General features: G+C 35.6%; 1 protein-coding gene across 5 annotated transcripts in view; it reads right to left on the reverse strand.

Annotated features, from left to right (window-relative positions):
- The window catches only part of FOXN2 (forkhead box N2), a 54076-nt gene that overhangs the window by 23576 nt on the left and 6823 nt on the right, over positions 1-23677 (reverse strand). For 3 of the 5 annotated variants that reach the window (XM_045827627.1, XM_045827628.1, XM_045827630.1), the window contains one exon: positions 2079-2629. In XM_045827627.1, the coding sequence (XP_045683583.1) occupies positions 2079-2615 (537 nt within the window). In that variant the 5' untranslated portion in view covers positions 2616-2629. Of the gene's footprint in view, positions 1-2078; positions 2630-7817; positions 7931-23677 lie in introns of all 5 variants that reach the window. The other 2 variants (XM_045827631.1, XM_045827629.1) reach the window with 1 other exon arrangement.

Here is a 23677-nt window from a genome sequence, read left to right on the forward strand (position 1 = left end):
AATATTGAAATGATCAGATAGATACCACAACTAAGATTGTTTATGGATCTAGTGGGAAATTTTAGCAGAGATGGAGAGTATTTTTTAAAAGGCAAATGCAAATGCTAGAAATAAACATGAAGAATCCTTTATCAGGCGTATCATCAGAATAAACACAACAGAGGAAACAGAGAACCTATGTAAAGATTAATAGAAATGACCCAAACTGAAACAAAGGGAGAAAAATAGGAAAAGGGTCAGAGCAACCAAGAGGTGAGACAACAGCAAATGGTCTAACATTTTTACTTGGAGTCCTAGAAGTAGAAAGTTAGCCAAAAGAAATATTTGAAGAGATAATGAGCTAAATTTTTTTTGAAATTGGGTTTTTGAAAAACCAATGCAGGATAAAAATTAAAAATAACACCATCAGACACATCATAGTCAAACTACTGAAAAGTAGTGATAAAGAAAAAAATCTTGAAGACAGTTAAAAAAGAAACATGACAGAGGAACAAAGATAAGAATGGCAAGAGACTTCTCATTAGAAATTATGCAAGCCAAAGACAAGAGAGCAGCATCTTTAAAGTGCAGTAGTTCCCCCTTATCTGTGGGTTTGCTTTCCACAGTTTCAGTTACTTATAGTCAACCGCAGTCTGAAAATATTAAATTTCCCCAACCACTGACATTGTCTGCTGGTGCTATCCAAACACCAGTATTGTTGTGGTTCGATGATCCAGGATCACCTAAAGCAGATGATCCTTTTCTGATGTACGGTCAGAAGGTCAACGGCAGCCTAACACAAAGTCGCAATGCCTACATCATTCCTCTCACTTCATCTCATCCCATAAGCATTTTATCATCTCATATCATCACAAGAATAAGGGTGGATTACAGGACAATGAGATGTCTTGAGAGAGAAAAACAGAGGCCATAATCAACTTTTATTGCAATACATTGTTACAATTACCCTGACTGGTGTGGCTTAGTGGATTGAGTGCTGGCCCGCGAACCAAAGGGTCACTGGTTCAATTCCCAGTCAGGGCACATGCCTGGGATGTGGGCCAGGTATCCAGTTGGGGGTATGTGAGAGGCAACCACACACTGATGTTTCTCATCCTCTCTTTCTCCTTCCCTTCCCCTCTTTCTAAAAATGAATGAATAAATAAAACAATATATTGTTACAGTTGTTCTAATTTATTATCAGTTATTTTTAACCTATAACTGTGCCTAATTTACAAATTAAACTTTATCATAAATATGTATGTATAGGAAAAAACACAGTATAGATATAGATTAGATATAGATATAGATATGGTTCTGTACTATCTGCATCCACTGGAGGTCTTGAAACATACCCCAGCAGATAAGGGGGGGAAATACTATACTTAAAAATTGCCAACCTAGAATTTTATACCCTTCTTCCACAAAATGGTTAAAAGAGTATTTCATTGCTAGTGGAAGTGAATTATAAGAAATGTTAAATAAACTTCTCCAGGGAAAAAAATTGACCCAGATAGGACATCAGGATTAGTCAACTTTTTCTGTAAAAGTCCAGATAATAAATGAAATGGTATAACATTATTTAAAGGTAGACTGTGATAAAGAGATACATTGAAAATTTTACGATAGCAAGTAAAAAAATAAAGCAATAGCTAATAAGCCAAAGTAGTGATAAAACTGAATCATAAAAAGACACTCAATCCAAAAGAAGGCAGGAAGAGTGGGAAAAAGGAAAAAAACCAAACTGAGCAAATGGATAAAAACAGCATAGTAACAGATTTAAATCCAACCATATCAATTGCATTAATGTAAATGGTCTACATTTCAATTATAAGGCAAAGGTTGTCAGACTGAATAAGTAAGAATATACTGGTACACTGATAGAAACACTCTAGAAACTAATAATAGAAAATCGGAACATTAAAAAAAACTAATTTATGTACCTATAGTAGAGTGAAAACAAATGATGGATATAATTAACATCAAGCTGAAGCAATCTGACTTGGCTATTTTTGTCTTCCTTCGATTTCCCCATATTTTAGGGTCTCCATGTTAACTTTCCCCACTTCCCCAAATATAGTAATGTTCATAACACTGACCTTGCCATGGCTTCTTTCCACTTTCTGAAAACATTTATTCAGGGACAGATTATGTCGAACAGAATTCTTCCAGCCTGTTGGTGCAGTAGCAAAATATGGAAAGCGGTCCAGAATCCAGCTATAAATTTCTTTGACAGGCAAACATTTATTTGGAGAGTGTTCTATAGCCATATATATGAGAAGACTAAAAGAGTATGGGGGCTTCGAAGTTGCTGATTTTTTTTCCGGGTTCTGGTAGCAAGATGGTCCTAATGATGGCACATCATCTCCCTCTATGTCATACAAGGGACTAACAATTGGAAGACCCTCACTTCCAAAGCTGAAGTTTGTTAGAAGATTAGTACTTTCATGAAGCCAGTTCAAGTTTGTGAGTTCATCATCTGCTGATTCATTGTCAACTACAGTGGCCTTTGGCCTGGCAGCATCAACAGCTTCAGGCAAGCTTCCCATTTTGTAAATCTGACTTAATCCTGCAACCTTTTCAACTCCTGGAGTTTCAGCTCTCTTTTCTGGAGTCATTCCAATTACCGGACCCATTTACTCTTATAGTTCTGCAACAAAAGAAACAATTATCAATCAATGTAATACTTAAGATTCTTAGGCTCATGGAAAAATAAAATACATATTTAAATATCTCTAATTGGAGAAATTTTGCAATTATCCCACATATTTAAACACTGTATTTGTATAATGAAGACACTAAAGGTTACAATATGAGTAAGAGAACTTATCATATTATTTGAAATGGCTGTAAATAAAATGCAGCATTATAGTACCATATGTCTGGGTGATATAAACAAAATTAATAATGTATTTTGAGTATTTATTAAAGTCCCCAGCCCACAGTTACTACTTAATAAGGAATGGTTATTATTAAAAAGGAACAGACTATTTCTAAGGATCTACGTTTTTACTATAATAGTCATATATACTGCTCAACACAGAAAACAAATTTAAAATATTGCTTAAACAATAATCCTAAATAAACCCTTTCCTCAAATCTAAAATATTTACTATAAAGAAAAACCATTTTAATATTATTATAACATTTCTTAATCACTATATTTATCAGTAAAATTATATTTACTGCAAGTTATTTCTTTAGTAAATTCCAGTATTTTCCATCTTCATTGTGTATAATCTCATCACATACTGATACTGAAAGGCTGACATTCTCTTAATAAAGTTTGAAGTGTCACTGTATTGCTGGCACTCAATTCACTGAGCACACCAGCCAGGGCTGAAGTGTTACTATATTTTCAAAAAGAAAAAAACTACTTCTATACCATCTGTTTTTATTTATATTTTCTCAAATGACTTTTCTTTTGCTTTCTAAACACACTTCAATTCAAAACACTTAACATGGGAAAACAACTGACCAATGTTGAAAGGGACAGAATATATTATTTCATTCATTTAATGATTCATAAATGTGCCTCATTTCTGAATTCAGTGAAAAACCTTCTATGTTTTCCATTATTCTAGTTAATCTACTTATAATCCCATAACTGAAATATGCAAAGTACCATATTTTGCCATGTATAATGTGCACATTTTGCTCAAATTTTTGAGGGAAAATAGGGATGGGCATTATACATGGGTAGTGCCTGAAATTCCTTGTATCTGCTCTTGTGTTTTGTAATTATTTGTTACATAAAATTTCTTGAACTATAATGTGTTCAAAAATAAATGCTAAAATTCCTTTATAATGCAAAAAAACAAGTATCTAAATATAAATGAATAAAAAAGTGAAAACAGAAGCCTTTTTTCCTGAAAGTTTGGGCCAAAAACGTGGGTGCACATTATACACAGGAGTGCATTATACAGGGCAAAATACAGTACCTCCAAAGTTTTACTTTGCTTAGAATATAGCTGGCAGGTTAGCCCAAGATTTATGAAAATCAGTAAATTTTAGATGTAGAACAGAGACGTTTGGATTCTGGTAGCTAATAGCAGACATAATCTCAGGGCACTCAATTATCAATAGCATGAGTTATTGATAATAATTTGGGGCCAGCCATTGTGTGAAACACAATTTCAATCATCAATTAAACCCTATAAAATAGGAACTATTATTAGCCCAATTATTCTAGATGAAAAAAATGATTCACAGATGTTAAACATCCTGTCTGAGGCTGCCTGGCTAGTAACTGAAAATGCTAGAATTTAAAATCAGGCAGAGTGACTTAGAATCAAAACTCTAACCATTTCATTATCCTGGTAACAGTACATATACATCACCTATGAGTATGAATTCCAATCCTATCCATTTTAAATTTTATCATTGTTCTCTCCATCCAGCTCTTCTCTCTCTCACATACACCTATTATCTTTAATTTCTTACACTAAGACACTATAAAAAGGAAAAGATCAAACTATAACAAATTTGTTGTCTATTTCAATCAATAATGAAACCACACATACATAAACATATGCACATATGCTCACATGTGCACACATATTTCAGAGATGACATCCTGTTCTATGTAACTGACCAAACTGTTCATTTACCACTCAAGTTTCTCTACTCATAGAAAACTTTAAAAATGTAAAGGTTGAGAATTAATTGGTTGAAGAAAGTCTTGTTCCCTTTTTTTAAAAAAACTTAGTATTTAGTGTCCAAAGAAGGAAAGAACTAATTTCTAATGGCGCACTTTTGTCTTTTCACCTATCTCTTCATTTACTTCCTTTTTTTAGAGATTTTATTTATTTATTTATTTTAGAGACAGGGGAAAGGAGTAAGAAAGAGAGGGAAACATTAATGTGTGGTTGCCTCTCACATGCCCCCAACTGGGGACCTGGCCCGCATCCCAGGCATGTGCCCTGGCCAGGAATCAGACCAACAAATTTCAGTCCATAGGCTACTGCTCAATCCACTGAGCCACACCAGCCAAGGCTTTATTTTCAATTACATATAGAAATTAGGGAGTACCAAATAGCACTGGCTAACATTTACTGTGATTTTACTATATTACAGACACTATGCTATGGGCTTTGAAATGCATTGTCTCTACTTACTCCTCCATACTACTTAGCTCTATGTACCATTCTTCTTTCTTTCTGACTGTGAATTCCATAAAGGGCATGAATCTTCTACTTTTGTATTCCTAATGAATCTTAACAAAATGTTGGGTGTGAGTAATCAATCAAATCATAATTATTTCAAACTGAAATTAACTAATAATCAACATGCATGTCTACTCTGTACCAGGTACTGTGCTACCCACCTTTACTAGTTATTTATTTTCAAAACACATCCTTAATACTAGTAAATACTGTCACTGGTAACAACAAGAAAATTGAAATTCACTGTTTAAAAATAAGGAAATGGAAGTGAACTAAGCCATCTGTCTAAGATTCTAAAGCTAAAAAAAGGAGAGCCAAAATTATAAACCAGGCTGAGTTCAACAGTCAAGTCCTTTGTCCATTCAAGTACACTCAATCTCTTAAAGAATTTATATTTTAGCAATACCACTTAAAACAAATAGATATTGTTGACAGACATGAGAAAATAAGGTGACAGAAACTAATTTAGATAGTTACAACTATGTTACTCCTCTGAATTACAAGTTTAGAATAAAGTCTTATTAAGATAAAAACCAGTATTATATCATCAAATTCGTTAAAGATTACACAAAGTACACAGCCAAGCAAAGTTAAAAAAATCAAGTACTGACACTGAAAGGCTAACATGCTCTTAGTAAAGTCTGAACTTTCATTTTCAAGGAGAGAAGAAGAGTGTTTGTAAACTATCATTTTGGAATACTTTAGAATACCATCCACTTAGAACATTAGAACACTAAATCCATCAAAACAAATAGGCAAATGATCTTTCTCACAAGTAATTGTAAAAATAGAGAACAAATATACTAGAAAATATTCAACTTCACTAGTGATTAAAGAAACGCAAAACAAAAATGTTATATTAAATGATAATGTAGCACAGTACCTAGTCTTGCACTAAACACAAATACTAGTAATAAAAGTAACTATCTATTTTTGCACAAATAAGCAATAATTTAAAAATATATACAATAATAATTCGGGGTGACGACCTCAGATCATTTTGGATAGCTACCTGGCAATGTGCACCCAGAATCATTAAAAATGTCATATTTCTTGACCCAATAATTCCACTTATGAATCACTTCAGTGAAATAATCCTCCGTAGGGAAAAGATTCTCTCTTCTCTTTTTATTTATTTATTTAATTTACAAAAATTCTCACCTGCTCATTGATTTTAGAGGTGGGGCGCAGGTGGGGGAGAATGAGAGAAACATCATGTGAGGGAAACATCAATGGGTTGCCTACTGAACACATCCCAACCTAGGATCCAACCCACAACCTTTCTGGTGTATGGGATGATGCTCCAACCAACTGAGCCACCCAGCCAGGGCTCCCTCTGTTTTACACAGCACACACACACAGATGTCCATCCAAGATTAATGAAAGGTAATAGACAATTATAAACAACATATATATCTTATTACAGAAGAAAAGGTAAACTAAAGCACATCTATTCAATGTAATATTTAGTAGTCATTAAAAATGACTGTCGTTAAGACTGTGAGGTAAACAAAAAAGCTTTATTAAAAACTGGTAAATAGAAAATAAAAAGTGAACAGTGGTTTATATTAGTAACTTGGTAATTTTTTTTTGTTCTTCTATTTTCTAGTATTTCTTTAACATGTTTATCCTTTTTATAGTTTAAAATGAAAAGAAACTCAAGCAGGAAAAGGCTGTGCTAGATTATGTTTACCTGTAGTAAGAGGGAGGACCAAAAAGAATAAAACACAATGGAATTTATTTATTAAAAATTGTGTATTTATTCTTACATGTTTAAACTTCAATAACCTTCAAAGTACTCTCCATTTGAGACTTTTTTTCCACTGCTCAAGACAGTTTTTGAACTACTTGAATTTGATGTCCTATACTACTTCTGCCTTTCCATATTGGCAAAGTTTCCCTGAGGACTTTCTTCATGGGGGGGGAGAGGGGAGAACAACAAAAAAATTGCTTGGGGCAAGATTGTGTGAATAGGAAGGGTGGGACACAGGGGTCATGACATTTTTAAGTTATAACTACTCACCAATCTTTTTATCATTCCTTCTTGAATTTCAAATTTTCTGTGACCACTTTCCTTCTATTTTAAGAGCCGTCTGCTGGTAAACGTCCAGATTTCATTTCTCTGAGCATGTGTTTATTTAACCTTTGTTCTTAAAATATATTTTTGCTAGCTATAGAACTCTAGCTTGAACTACCATGAGTCATAGTTGTTAGATTTATTTTCACTATCATTATTTCATAGTCTTCTACTACCATTATTATTATTGAAACCACAGTCCTTTGAAGGTATTCTGTGTTTTCTCTAAAAATTTCCCTTTTATTAACCTCTTTTTATTTTCCATTTATTGTCTCCTCATGTTGCATTCTGGATTCCTTCAGATTCATCTTTCATTATATTAATTTTTCTTCGGTGGGATCTATTTGCTTTTATCTATCCCTTAAATTTTAATTACTGAATTATTTTCATTTCTAGAACTTGTTTTTTTACATAGTATCTGTACTTTTCCTCATTTTTAAGCTTTCACTGAACACATTTTATATTTTACATCTGATAATTCCAAGAAGTGAACTATTCTCAGGTCTGATTCTTCAGATTCTTCTATATTATACCCTGTTTTCCCTAGATGTTTACACATTTTTATTACCAGTTAATAATTTTCATTAGAACTTTACCAATTGGAATCATTTGATGATGATGATTTGTGTTGCTTCTGTCAGGCTTCTGGGAGTAGTCACAATCCATGATCCTTTTAAATTCTTAGCTTGAGGGTTAGTATGAATTCAGGCTGTAAACCAATAAGAGGGCTGGTTTGTGGTAATACATTTTCAGCAGAGATTTTATTTTTCCCATTAGCAGAAATAATCTAGAAAGATTATCTTCTTTGTTATCCACTGGGACACCAAGGAAAGAATTTCTAGATCACTCTTACACCTACAATGTATAGCCTTATAGAACTCCAAATTACTGGGAGAAGTCTATTTCCTGCTTGATGTTCAACTTTGGCTGGGTCTGGGCTTTGCTTCATGATCCCTGAGCCCTGCATAGCAAGGAAAACAGAGTTCACTTAATTTGGTAAATACCCTCAAGGCAATAGCCAGTTTCAGCATTCAGCTTACCTCACTAGGGTTTCAATTAGTGGTTGGGCTAAATATTCTTCACTTTTGTGTCAGACCATTGATGCATTTTTATCCAGTATTTTAGGTTGTTTTCAGCAGAAAGGCTGTCCAGGTATTTAGTTCACCATGCTGCTGAAAACAGATATTTACATTGCTTTCTGATGGCAACATCTCTAACGTGCATTATCCTCTATGTTAGAGCATGTGTTCTTAAGTTTCTTTGGCCTCAGCACACTTGAGGAATTTGACTTAAAGTACTTATGTCTGTAAGGAGTTGCTCATTATGAGAGTGACTTCCAGCTGGAATTAGGTAGAGAACATTTCCTTGGAGGTTGAAGATGGTTATCAAAAACTCGGTGCAGATTTTTAAAGAGGGTGCTTTCATCCCTTTAAAACACCATGCTCCATAAATGCAGTAAAGATATTTTAACCCCTTAACTATGATTCAGGTGCATCATTATCCACCAAGACTTGATAAAGAGTAATACTTATAGGAGCTACTGAAGTATACAGGACTATTGTCCACTTTATCAGTGTTTCCCAAATTAGGATGCCCCAAGGATATATTTATTCCAGGGATCCCAAGTCCTATAATTTTCGTTTTTTGCTTTCATTCAATAATAGTATAAAAATGCATTTGACCATTTTCTTTGTTAAATTTTTATTTACTGATTTTAGAGAGAGGGGAATTGGGGAGTAGGTGGGGAGAGAGGGAAAGAGAGAAGGAATCATTGATTTCTTGTTTCACTTATTAACGCATTCACTGGTAGATTCTTACATGGGCCATGACAGGGGATTGAACTTGCAACCTTAGCATATCAGTATGACACTCTAACCAACTGAGCTATCCGGCCAGGGCCTATTTTACCATTTCAAAGATAAAAATTAAAAGACTTAAAACTACTTGAGGACCCAGGTGGTGTGGTTCAGTTAGTTGGATCATCGTCCCATAAATCAAAAGGTCAGGACGCATGCCTGGGTTGCCAGTTTGGTCCTGGTCAGGGCACCTGTGAAAGGCAACTCTCACATTGATGTTTCTCTCCCTCTTTCCCTCCTTCCCCCTTTAAACATGTCCTCAGGTAAGGATACAAAAATAATAATAAAAAAAAAAACTAGTGGAGGAATTAAAGTCAGTGTTTCTCAAAATGGGATCTATAATTTATTTTTTCTACATAAGGGACCCACATAATTCAAGTTGAGAAAAATTGCTATGCTTTAGTTACTGAATTAATCTTCTTAGTTCTATATCCTAGTCCTCATTTGTACTGTAGTCACTGTACCTGATTATATGGGTATATGACCCCTTATCTAAAATCTTTGATTACACTTCAGAATTCAGAGTATTTGGATTTTAGAAAGGAACTACAATGCAAAAGAGGGTTACATGATGTGACAGTGAAGTCTGAGGCAGCACCCCATAATAAACATGTTCATATTTCTGCAGCAAAACGTATGTTCACACTAAAAGGTAACTAAATAAAGAACATCAATAGTCTTACATCAGTTCAGATCATGTTTCACCAATAAATAAAATGGTTTTCAGAGCATTTTTGATTTTTAAATCATGGGGATGGAATTATACAACCCTTATTTGCTATATCTGTACAACCATTATTTCCTATAAATTTATTAGGAAAGCAGATCACAGTAAGACTGGATAAGGGTAACAAGTTCACCTTAAGTACATAAATTTAATGCGTAAACTTTGTAACTTTTCTCCTAGCTACTTAGGAATCTCTTTTTATCTATTCATGGTTTAATAGTGGAAGATACAGAATAAGTAAGCTCCTGATAGGCAGGAAATATATTATGAATTCTAAAATGTCAGAAGGACCTAAATGTATACAGAAATTTAAAATACATTCCAAAGCCAACGTATTAGCCACATTAGATTATGATTACAATGTCTCTTCAGCTAGCAATGTAGATAAAAGATAGAGAAAGAGAAGTATACTATTCAGAATAACCTCTCCTGGTCCTTTTCTAATAAATTTCAAGAAGACACCTCTTCTACTAAACTAATGGCTTTGTTGTCATAGTTGTTAGATTCCATAATGAAATAGTGTACAACTAAAATGGAAACCTTTTTTCTTGAGAAAGAATATACTGTATTTTGCCATGTATGATGTGCTCCCATGTATAATGCATACCTACGTTTTTGGCCCTACCTTTCAGGAAAAAAATCCTTCATTTTAATTTTTTAATTCAATTTTTTATTTATTTACATTTAGATACTTGTTTTTTGTATTATAAAAAAACTTTAGCATTTATTTTTTAACATATTATGATATAAGAAATTTTACCCTGGCTGGCGTAGCTCAGTGGATTGAGCGCAGGCTTGTGAACCAAAGTGTCGCTTGGTTCGATTCCCAGCCAGGGTACATTCCTGGGTTGCAGGCCATAACCCCCAGCAACCACACATTGATGTTTCTCTCTCTCTATCTCCCTCCCTTCCCTCTCCAAAAATAAATAAATAAAATCTTAAAAAAAAAAGAAATTTTATGTAACAAATAATTACAAAACACAAGAACAGATACAAGGGATTTTGGGTACCACCCATGTATAATGCACACCCTTATTTTTTCCCTCACATATTTGGGCAAAAAAGTGCATATTATACATGGAAAAATATGATATCTAATACTAGGAGATATTAAACAAAAACTTGAGGAGGCAGTATATTTGAACTTATAAAGAATTTCATATTATTGCCCTGGCTGATATGGCTCAGTGAATTGAGTGCTGGCCTGTGGACTGAAAGGTCACTGGTTCAATTCCCTGGTCAGGGCACATGCCTGGGTTGCAGGCCAGGTCCCCAGCTGGGGGCATGCAAGAGGCAATCAACTGATGTTTTTCTTCTCTTTCTCCCTTCTTTCCCCCATCTCCAAAAATAAATAAATAATTTTTTTTTTAAAAAAAAGGATTTCATATTATAAAAAAAATAAAATCTAAATCACTACTCGATGTTATAATCACATCTGGATGTAGTGAAGCAGATGGTTAAGAGCATTAGCTGTGAAGAAATTACTGCTTCAAATCCCATCTACCACTCAGTAGGATTCTAATAGTATCTACTTTCCAATTTAGAATTCTAATAGTACCTACTTTCATAAGATTGTTAGTACAAATTAAATGAGAATAAATATAAAGCACTTAGAATGGAGGTAAAGTATACAATAAATACTAGTTGTTGGGAACCGCCCTGCCTGATTTCAGAAGCTATAACCCCCCCAGGGTTAAGGCTGAGTGAGATACCTTGGGACCCTAAGCCACTAAGGAGACAAAGCTTATCTCCCTGGCAGGGACACTGACTCTGCCCCCTTTACTTCACCCTGCTTGGCCCCCAGTGCATGACCAGTTAGCCAATGACAGGTAAGATTCCTCAAGGGAGGGGCAACCTAAGACAGGCATGGTCACAAAGGGGCCCTCAGGGAAGGACTTGGGGAGCTATAGAAAAAGGGGGGTGGTGGACCCCCCCCCACCCTCAGCTTTCACATAGCCTGAGTCCTCATTCTGTCTGCAAGGAGTCTCCTAATCTCTTGGCTCCCTTACTTTCCCTGACTGACTTAAGCCTGAAACAATGCTGGAGGTAGGTGCAGCCCTGTGCTGGAAAGGGCAGGTTCCCCGAGGAGATCAGACCTAAGAAAGAATGCATAAAACCTTGTGAAACCTGTTTTGCCAATACCCTCAATTTAAATGATAAGGGTCCAAGCATGAAATTAGCTGTTTCCCCAAAGTTTTATGGCCCTTTAGCTATCTGACCCTTACTCAAAATAAGCCCTCATAGTTCTTTGTATGTTATCTATTGTTTGATCCTTACTGCCTGACAATGATTGATGAGCTTTCCATATACACCCTGTATTCCTATGCAAATGAACCCAATAAAAGCCCATTGAGGAAAAGGCTCTTGGTCCTTCTCCTTTGGGAGATTGACCACCTTTCCTCCCCAAGCAGATCACATCTTGGTAGACTTATTCTCATCTGTGGTGGCGGGGGCCCTGAGGGCGGAGGCCCCCACAACTAGCTATGAAGACAGTGATTATTAATGTTATTAATTCTTTAAATTATCTCTAGCTTTCTTTTTAAAGTAATAGATTTATAAATGTTATATCTTCGAATAAAAAATATGGTACAAAATCAGTAATAATACTTTGTTTTGAAGTTTGAAAATTAGAAAAAAATTCCAGTGTTAAGGATGGATCCCCTTCATGACCAATGACACCCACTGACAAAACAATCAACTGAAATTAGGCCTTCTCAGAAGAGTGCTGCAATCAGTTTCATCATTTTTTTATGATACAATTTTCACTTCCTTATTCTATTTGTGCCTATGAACTTTATTTGTTAGGTTATGTCAGTATCTTACCCAATCATGCAACATGACAGAATCTTTCAAATCTTTCTAATTTAAATAATATAAAAGCACTTAAATCATATAAACTTTTGGAACATTTCTTAGTATTTTATTATCTAGTGCACCCCTCCCCCTCTAAATTCCTTCATTAACAGCTCTGGCGGATAACATTCACATACACACACACACACACACACACACACAAATGAAAATAACTATACTACCTCTGAAATAAGAAATGTTTAGTTTTCATTAGTAATGACATTGTCAATAACAAAAAGAAAAGATAATGCTATATATAATGCTAATTATATGCATGGCAAATATGCTATAATCAAAACAGGACAGAAATACCAGCATATGTAGTTACATTCATTTATATTCAACTAATTCAAAATCTATCTTGTTACAAAATTCTTTTCAAGTTAAAATATTCAAAATGATAATTTTCCCTACTTTCAAGATATTATTTATATTGTAAACTTCAGCATACATCTATAATACTTTAAAAATATGAGTTCATGAACATAAAATTTAATGACAAGAACTCAAGCTCTCAGTCCAACAATTCTCATGAATATAAGTTTTTTAGTGTACACTTTACTAAGTAACACAGCACCATAGCACATAAGAAATAATTTCAATTAACTCAGTTCTATTAATGATGTTTAATACTTTTAAAAATTGCTTTTCAAATCGTATTATCAAATCTTTTCATGTTACATTTTTCTTGCATTATCTTACACATATAATTGTCAGAGCCCTAAATCTGTTATTTGCAAGATTTTTAACTGTTAAAAATTTACATTTAATCCATTACACTAAGAGTTCTTATTAGAAAATAAAAAATAACACTAAAAATGGACTCAGATCAAAATAAAATGATAGTCAATTTTTGATATCCAAAGCAAATTTATTCCAATTTACTTTTTTTCTTGCACCACTAAATATTTCTTTCCTCATTACCTGGAAAGAGTAATAAGGAAAATCAATTTTGCTGTTTCTAAAAAACTTTTACTATACTGGTATGAAAAAGAACCATATCACCTGTTATGTTATACTAGAATTGAGAAGAAGATGAAACCAACACTTGAGCAATGGTACCGAGAAGCCCTGAAGACTTGCAGTCAGTACCATGCTTAAGGGATGATTAACCAAGACCTATATATGGCAGCATCTGACTTAATAGATGAAGTTGTTTCTCATCCTTTTCACCCTATTGGTCCAGCTTCCTACTTAAACTCAGTTTCATTATACTTACTTTATACTTTTTCACTATACATTTCACTATACTTTAAAATGTGAATTTCTGAGGCATGTGACAAATGATCATGATTTTGGGGGGTTATATTTAATTAAATGCATTTCCAACTGCCAATTCTGTCATTTTACATGGTCTTAAGACATTTGGAGATTTTATTCTTATTGACTTGCCATTTTACTTCCCACCAAGAGCTTAATGTCATCGGTAAGTAAAACAATCTTATAAATGTCAAAAGAGCAACCAGAGACTAGACCTCCCACCTCAAATTTGGACTTTCCCATCCAATCACTTTAAATTAACTAATATTAAAAGTCATTTGATTTGGGCTAAGACATCCTTGCAAAGGGGAATAGGCATTCACTTCACTCAGATCACTAAACAATGTTTTTCTTAGAAAAAAAATCTATGAGAGAGCAATGGCATGCCACAGAAATATCAAATGTTTGTGCACTAATATTAAAACTACCTGGCAATTACCTGATTTCTTTCCTGTAATCTAAGCACTGCACCTGATTAACACATACTATACATAAGAGAAATTTCCACTGAATTTCCCTCTCCTTTCCTCACCTCCAATCTTCTTAGGAATGAACTGTTTTTATTTGTTAATTACAATAAGGTACCATTTCTCAAGACTGGAAGCCACTAAATGTAGTAAATATTTCCCATATTTATTCAACAGTATAAAAAGCTTATTATAATAAGCTCAACATAAAATATTTTAGCAGTTTACAGCTACTAAGAATTTTCTAAATCTTGTGAGTTATTCATTTAAAAAAATTTTCTTCTCATTAATTTGTCACATTGGGTGAAAAATATGAAAGGATTAAGCAAAAAACAAACAAACAAAAAATCTCACAGACACAGGCAACAGTACAGTGATTATCAAAGGGAAAGGGGGATGGGAGAGGGTAGAAGAGGGTATGGGAGGGTAAATGGTGATAGAAGACTTGACTTAGGGTTGTGTACTCACAATATAATATCCAGATGACGTATTATAGAATTGTACACCTGAAACCTATGTAATTTTATTAACCAATGTCATCCCAATTCAATAGAAAAGAAAAAAAATTTACATTGTTAGCAAAAACAAAATGTAACATTTATTGAGCACATAATATTTGCAAGGCATTGTGTAATAAACCTAAGAAATGCTATACCTTTAAAGATATTCTATTAACTTAAAATATCTGTTAACTTTGGTAACCTTCAGTAAGAAAAAAAAGACATAAAAATGGAAGGAAATCACAACTTTTCCTATTGAATTAACAATACATGCTTTGTTTTTATTAAGATTCTTGATTATAAGTACTGCCCCTCCCATAAAGTCCAATACTGAGATTAGAGGGTAGATTCAAATCCCAAATGTACTGCAAAAAGACGTATGTTTGATTATAATGCTACATGATGTCATGTATCCAGGACAACAGAAGCATTATGGTCTCTTAGGAATAAAACTGCCTCTTCGTCATAGATTTAGGTGACACAGCATGTGATCCATTGTCTCTAAACAAAAAATGTGTGCAGCTGCATTTTCTAGTCCAGAAAGGGGGGTGGGGAGCAGAATACAAAAGGGTCAAAGATGTCTCATAGAAAAACTGTTTCTCAAATAGGATTTTTAAAAAAGAAAGTAAAATGAGTGGGGTGGGGGGAAGCCTTTCTCCAACTCATGCTAAAAGGAGAAAATACTAAAATCTGGGGCGAAAAACATCTGTTGTGGTAACCTTCCACTGAAGCCACTTTTCCCCTATCCTAACTTGCCCAGATACACTGTGTAAACCATGGCTCAAATGCCACTTCTATCTAGAAAATTGTGTACTATTTGTACACAGTATAGAGTTACCCTATACATTGTTGCAGCACTTGCCTAAAAAAAAACAAAAACTCAACTGTTCATCAGTTTCTAGGGGAAGTTAAAATGAAGCAATAGCTTTGTAAGTTAAAAAATGAACACATTGGCTTCTAAACAGTAACAAACCTCATGTTTTCTGCATAAAAACCAAACACTTCCCTTTACAATGAGTCTCTAGCACAAAACCCTGCCTTTCACACAGTAAGTTAAAAAGCAGTAGTCAAATCTAAATTGAGTGAAAACTGTTTTCTCTAGTAAATAGCTATGTCTAATATATGTTTAAAAAGTAGATGACACAATAACTTGTAAGCTATCAGTATCTAAAATATCATACTTAATTACCTTACATGTTATTAAATATAATGATAGAAAAGAAGCACTATGAAGAAGCACAAGTAGCTCTAAGAATAATCTACTTTTAGAAACTCATCTTCTCAAACTTTGAATAGCAATCAGTGTGGGGTCCAAGCAAAAATATGCTGAAGGCTGAAAAAACTGATCACACAGAAATAAAAAATAATAATAATAATCACTAATGGAATTAGAAGTAATATCACCTGTGCAACAAACCATATAGTGATCAGTTAGCCAATCAGCACTGTCATTCTTTGATGGTCCTGTACTGCGCTTGAAAAGTAATGTGGAGAGAAACAAAGTTACAGAAACCTGGAAGTCAAGAGAGCTAATGTCCCCAATTACAAAGGTAAATTTGGTTACCATTTGAATACAGACAGCTGGTATTCTTTGTTGTCGAGATTTTAAGATGATTTTCAATACTTTAAATGTAAGCCATAATTAGTCAGCCATGGAGTAAATTTCTCACTGAAAATAATCATTTTTAAAAAGCACACTCATGATCAGAAATACATTTATTAAAGGCATAAACTGGTATCTTCCCAATAAGCCCCTGGTGTCAAATTTGGAAAGCAAGAGTAAAACTGAGTATAATAAAACTATCCTGGTTGATTTAATGTACTGATTTTTTTTTCTAATGTGCTGATTTTATACGTAATTCCCAAAACAACACAAAAGCATGATTAATTTAACACAGAATTAAGTCCATTTTACTTTATTTTTATTATAATTTTTAATCCTCACGTGAGGACTTTTTTTCATTGCTTTTTTAGAGAGAGAGGAAGGGGAGGAGAGAAACATCAATTGGTTGCCTTCCCATATTTGCCAGACGTGGGGGTGAACGCACAACCTAGGTAGGCATGTGCCCTGACCAGGAATTAAACCCACAACCCTTCAGTTACAGTACAATGCACCAATCAACTGAGCCACACTGGTCTGGGCAAAATTAAGTCCATTTTGAATAGGGCTAAGCTAACCTTATAAGTACACTTGTACTAAAGTAAATACTAAAGTAAAACATTTTTATACTAAAAATTATTAAAGACATTTCTGCTATAAATAGACCCCCAGAGCATTTTAGAAAATAACACTTCACCCTAACAAACTCTCAAGTTTCTAAATAAACTCACATGTCATATAACCTAAAGTCTAAGTACCCATATTAACTGCAGCTATGTACAGCTAAGTAGTCTAGTTTTCACAATGAGGAGACAGAATCAGCAAGAGAGTGGATGTTAGTTCCATTTGATAATATAAAGAATATTGAAAGGGATAGTGCCTGGTTTTTTCTTGGAGGTAGATCAATGTTTGTCATGGGTTTTTATTCCTTTTGTTGTTGTTGTTTTGATCTGGTAAGTTTGAGATGCTTATGAGATATTCAAGTAAGGAGGCATTTGGGATAGATGTGATCAAAAGTTAGGAGATATGTCTGGTCTGGAGATAGATTTTGGGGTAATTATATCTTAAATCTGCCCATCCCTCTCTCCATTTTCATGGTCACAGCTATAGTCCAGGTTAACATCATCTCTCATCTAACCAACCACAATAGTAGTCTACATAAATGGTACCCACTATGGTTGTGTTCTGCACAAACACACAGTGGCTGTGACAGTATCTTCCTAAACTAGTTTCCCTGCATCTACGCCTGGTCCTCTTAATTTGTTCTCTAAAATGTAACTAGAGTACCTTATAAAATGCAACTCAGACAATGTCCTTTTCTTGTTCAATATATCTAGGGGACCCTTAGGTCAAAATCCAAAGTTCTTGACATGGTATATGAGACCCTGCACAACTTAGCCCCTTTGTAACCTCCCAGTCCACTCTTTTGCCACTCTTTCCCTTGTCCTCCCCACTTTAGATTCTGACAGGCCATGCTTTCTCCTCCCCCAGAACCTTTACAAATGCTACTTCTTTTGCCTAACACTTCACTATACCTAGCCCTGGCTAACTATCATTCACATCTCAGCTTTACAATCTTAAGGGAAACCTCCTCCTACATTCCATATTAGAGGGTAACCCAAATTGCATTCTTCTAGAATATCCTGTACTTTAAAAAAAGTTTTATTTATTTATTTTTAGAGAAGGGAAGAAAAGGAGAAAGAGAGGGAGAGAGACATCATGTGTGGTTGCCTCCGCATGCCCCCTACTGGGGACCTGGACTACAACCCAGGCATGTGCCCTGACTGGGAATCAAACCCACGAGCCTTTGGTTTGTAGGCCCATGCTCAATCCACTGAACTATACCAGCCAGGGTGATATCCTATACTTTTCGATAACACTCATCACACCTAGAATGGTGTGATACACATCTTTTCCTGACTTACTAAAATCTCCGTAAGGCAAATTTGGTTATCTGTTTTGTTTACTGCTCAAATATTTGTTGTCTGACATCTCAGTTCTAGCTATGCTACTACATAACTTTGACGTCTATTAAATTAGATGGTTGGATTTTCATTCTACAATAATCTACATGCTATTAAAAACTGAAATTCAAATACTACTAGTTTTCCCTGCAGATATATACATGGTAAGACCTACATGTACATTTCCTACATGCCTGAATGTGTCTAACTTTTGCACATAGTTAATATAAAGGTGAGAACTAATACTTTTTTATATATATTATTTTAAGTGTTTCAGAAGTACTAACTCCTTTAGTCTTTATAACAATCCTACCAGGTACTTGCCATTATTAATGTCCATTTTCTATCTGGAAACAGATATAGAGAAATTAAATGATATGCCCAGTACCACAAACCTTGAAGTGGCACAACTGGGACACAAGCTCAGGGAGTATAGCATGAAAGCGCACACCCTTCACTACTACACTAGCTGCCATCCTGCCTAGATTGCTTTATAAGTATCAATACAAAAGAAAGAATTTTTAAAAAAGTACATACTATCATCAATAAATCTGACTCAATATCTACATCCTCAAGCGAATGCTCTTCTGCTTGAAGTTAGTCCAAACTAGACTAATCCTATTCAAATACTTCCTGTGCATTTCTCTGTTTATATGTTTGCTCCTGCTATTCTAACATTGGATTGTCTACCTCGCCTACCACTATTTAGCCAAAGCCCTAATATTTGAGGCCTAAGTCAATGACAAGTCCACTATGTAAATCTCACCCAAACATCTTTTACAGATTTTTCTCTAAAAATCTGTAAAAGATGTTACAGATTTTTCTATGTTCCAAATGCACTTATCTATCCTCTTTTTTACTGTAATTTTATGTCTCTCAGATTTTGTCCTACTATGTTCCAAATGCACTTATCTATCCTTTTTTACTGTAATTTTATGTCTCAATAGCTTGAAAGAAATAGACATAAACTGCCTTATAAACACTATAAAGTTCTATACTTTATAAAATACTTAATCCAGGCTAAATTTTTATAAAAGACAGAGAAGGAGAATAAAAAACAGTGGATACAATACTCCTAAACAGATTGCTTCAAGCAAGAAGAACCTGGCTCTAACTTGCTGCCAACTAGCTTAAAAATGCAAAGGGAAAATTACACCCAAATTACACTATGCCATTAAGTTTTCTTCAACCAAACAAAAGAGATATTTTTACCAAACTATATAAAAAACTCAAGTAAAATATGATATTTATTTTAAAAATATTTACTAAGTATTTAATATTCAAGTACAAAATACTGTATTTTCCATTCTACTTTGTGATCTTTTCACTTCCTAAATTTCAGTTTTCCACTTAAGAAGTATTACTGATACACCATAATAAACTTCTATCACGACTGTAAAATCCACCCCACCCAATCCCACTGCTTGGGAAAAGTTACTTCCTACTCTCTGTGTTCCCACAGTACTCATGAATCTATGTCTAGAAGAGGATGCCTTACACTGCTATTATTTACTCACATTCACCCGATTACTAACATGTAGTAAGCGTTTAATATTTGTCAAATGAGTATCTTCACCTTGTACAAATTATTTAAATTTTTGTTCTAAACATAATTTCCTATTGAGCTTTCTAATTATTTTCTATCTCTGAATTATCTTTACATAAAGGAAAACCAACAAACAAAATTCTCAAAACTCTAACCAATCAATATGAAGCTGTTAAACTCAATTTTAATTCCCTAATTTAAGAAGAGTCCTAAGTGTACATAATGCAGGTTAGCTTTTTAATACTGGAAACAGCTAAGGCAATAAATGTCAAAGCACCTAACACTTGTGTACTTGCAACAGAAAGGCAATCCCATGACCCTTTATTGTATTCTCCTCTACTCCTTTCTGGGGACAAATATCCATTTTTCAAAGACATCAGCTTCCAGTTCAAAGTATGAATTTTTGACTCCCAGTCACAGTGGCAGCAAGGTAAATAGAGCTTGCCTCCTCACACAACCACATCGAAGTTACAACTAAAATATAGAACCATCACTCAGAACCTGAGAAATCAAGTTGAATGGAAGTCCAACAACTACAAAATTAAAAAAACCAGATCCATCTAGACTGGTAGTGTGGGGGAGCTTTGCCCACAGGGCCCCCACCACCACAGATGAGAATAAGTCTACCAAGACGTGATCTGCTTGGGACGGAAAAGTGGTCTATCTCCCAAAGGAGAAGGACCAAGAGCTTTTCCTCAATGGGCTTTTATTGGGTTCAATTTGCACAGGAGTACAGCTAAAGCTCATCAATCACTGTCAGGCAGTAAGGATCAAACAATAGATAACACACAAAGAACTATGAGGGCTTATTTTGAGTCAGGGTCTGTTACCTAAAAGGCTATAAAACTTTGGGAAACAAACTCATTTCATGCTTGGACCTTTATCAGAAAATTGAGAGCATTCTTAGCAAAAGCAGGTTTCACAGGATTTTATGCATTCTTTCTTAGGTCTGATCTCCTCGGGGAACCTGCCCTTTCCAGCACAGGGCTGCACCTACTTCCAGCATTGTTTCAGGCTTAAGTCAGTCAGGGAAAGTAAGGGAGCCAAGAGATTAGGAGACTCCTTGCAGACAGAATGAGGACTCAGGCTATGTGAAAGCTGAGGGTGGGGGGGGTCCACCACCCCCTTTTTCTATAGCTCCCCAAGTCCTTCCCTGAGGGCCCCTTTGTGACCATGCCTGTCTTAGGTTGCCCCTCCCTTGAGGAATCTTACCTGTCATTGGCTAACTGGTCATGCACTGGGGGCCAAGCAGGGTGAAGTAAAGGGGGCAGAGTCAGTGTCCCTGCCAGGGAGATAAGCTTTGTCTCCTTAGTGGCTTAGGGTCCCAAGGTATCTCACTCAGCCTTAGCCATGCGGGGGAGGCTACAGCTTCTGAAACCAGGCAGGGAGGTTCCCAACGTTAGGTAGGAGGGGTGGAGATGGAAAGACACACTGGTACCACACCAAAGTGTGGTGGATAAAAACTCAGGAGAGAGATCATAGGAGTGAGGAGTCCTAACCCCACACCAGGCTCTCCAGTCCAGCGTTCCAGTGCCAGGAAGATAAGTATCCATAACTACTGGCTGCAAAAAAAAACAGCAAGGTATGAGCTGGTGAAAGAAACTTCTGGAGTCTCAAGTAGTTACTCTTAAAGAACCAACATACAGATTTACTTAGATTCACTCTCTCTGAGCTTCACCACGAGGGTAGCAGGTTGAAGGGCACCACTGGCATACAGGGAGGAACTAAAGTGTCTGGCATCAGGGCAAGAGCTGGGGGACAGTTTTCTCTCAGACACAGGGGTAGGCAGAAGACATTGTCCCTTTCTGAACCCTCCCCCACAGAGCCACAGAACCACAAAGCCAGCAGGCAGGTGCCATATCTGAGACTCCATCAACCTGGCCATCAGTGTTTGTCCCTCCAGAGATCCCCAGAGACTCCATCCCACCCAAACTGTTAACCATGACTTTTCCACATAAATGGCTGGTCTTGGCTCATGCTTCATAATTTCCTAAATCCTATCAAACAAGCTGGCCTCAGTGAGCCCCCATTCCCCACACGTCTTGCTAAGCAGCCCCAGGCCCACTACTAGCAGCAGCCAGTTTAGATTTACAGTTTGGTTCCACATGGGAATCTCTAAGCCCACCATAAGTAGCAGCCATCTCAGACTGCTTTATAGTTCATGCAGGCTGGCTCCAGGCAAAACACAGGTGGGTACTACCCTGTCCTGCACCACCTGGGAAATCCCAGAGACTGCATACCAAATGAACAACTACAGACCATATCAGAGCACCACCATCCTGCCCCTGCACAGCTTGTCCTCCACAGAGGGCAGAGATTGGTGGTCAGTGGTCATAATCAGTCCTTGCAGCTGACTGGCCCGGGGAAATCCCTCCCACTGACCTACCAAAAGCAATCAAGGCTCAACTACAAGAGAAGGGTGTACTCAATCCACACAGTGGGTGTACCTCATGTACCCAGCTTGGGTAATAGGGAAGGCTGTGCCACTGGACCCTATAGGACACCTAAGACATTAGACCATGCTACCAAAACATGGAATCAAGGCAGCTCTACCTAATACATAGAAACAAACACAGGGAGGCTACCAAAACATGGAGACAAAAAAATAGTGCCCAAATGAAAGAACAGATCAAAACTCCAGAAAAAGAACTAAACAGAGTATCACAACCAGGATGAACCCTGAGCCCCATTCTGAGGACAAGGTGACTTTATTTTCCTGTTGTTAAGACATAGGAAGACTCAACTAAAAAGAAAAGAAAAAGAAAAAAAGAACTAAACAAAATGGAGATAAATCTATCAGATGCAGAGTTCAAAACACTAGTTATAAGGATACTCAAGAAATGTGGTGAGGACCTCAACAGCATAAAAAAGATTCAGTCAGAAATGAAGGCCACACTAATTTTAAAAAGAACAATTTACAGGGAAACAACAGTGGAGTGGATGAAGCCAAGATTCAAATCAATGATTTGGAATATAAGGAAACAAAAAACCAATAATAAAAACAAGAAGAAAAAAGAATCCAGAAGAATGAGGATAGTGTAAACAGCTTCTTGGACAACTTCAAGAGGTCCAACATTCACATCATAGGGGTGCCAGAAGGAGAAGAAAATGAGCAAGAAATTGCAAATCTATTTGAAAAAAATAATGAAAGAAAACTTCCCTAATTTGGAAAAGGAAGTAGATATGCAAGTCCAGGAAGCACAGAGAGTCCCAAACAAGATAGACACAAAGAGGACCACATAATTACCAAGACACATCACAATTAAAATGCCAAAGGTTAAAGATAAATAATCTTAAAAGCAGCAAGAGAAAATCACTTAGTTTCCTACAGGGGCATCCCCATAAGACTGTAGTTGATTTCTCAAAAGAAACTTTGCAGACTGAAGGGACTGGCAAAAAATATTCAAAGTCATGAAAAGCAGGGACCTACAGCCAAGATTGCTGTACCCAGTAAAGATACCATTTAGAATCAAAGGGCAAGATAGTGCTTCTCAGACAAGAAAAAACTAAAGGAGTTCGTTATCACCAAACCATTAATGTTAAAGGGACTTAGTCAAGAAAAAGGTCAAACCTATGAACAATAAAATGGTAAAAATACATATCCATCAACAATTGAACCTAACAGAACAAACTAAGCAAATAAGAACAGGAACAGAATCATGGATACAAAGAACATTTTGATG

Source organism: Phyllostomus hastatus, unplaced genomic scaffold (genome assembly GCF_019186645.2).
Source record: "Phyllostomus hastatus isolate PE091 unplaced genomic scaffold, TTU_PhHast_1.1 phas_scaffold_78, whole genome shotgun sequence".
Lineage (NCBI taxonomy): Eukaryota > Metazoa > Chordata > Mammalia > Chiroptera > Phyllostomidae > Phyllostomus > Phyllostomus hastatus.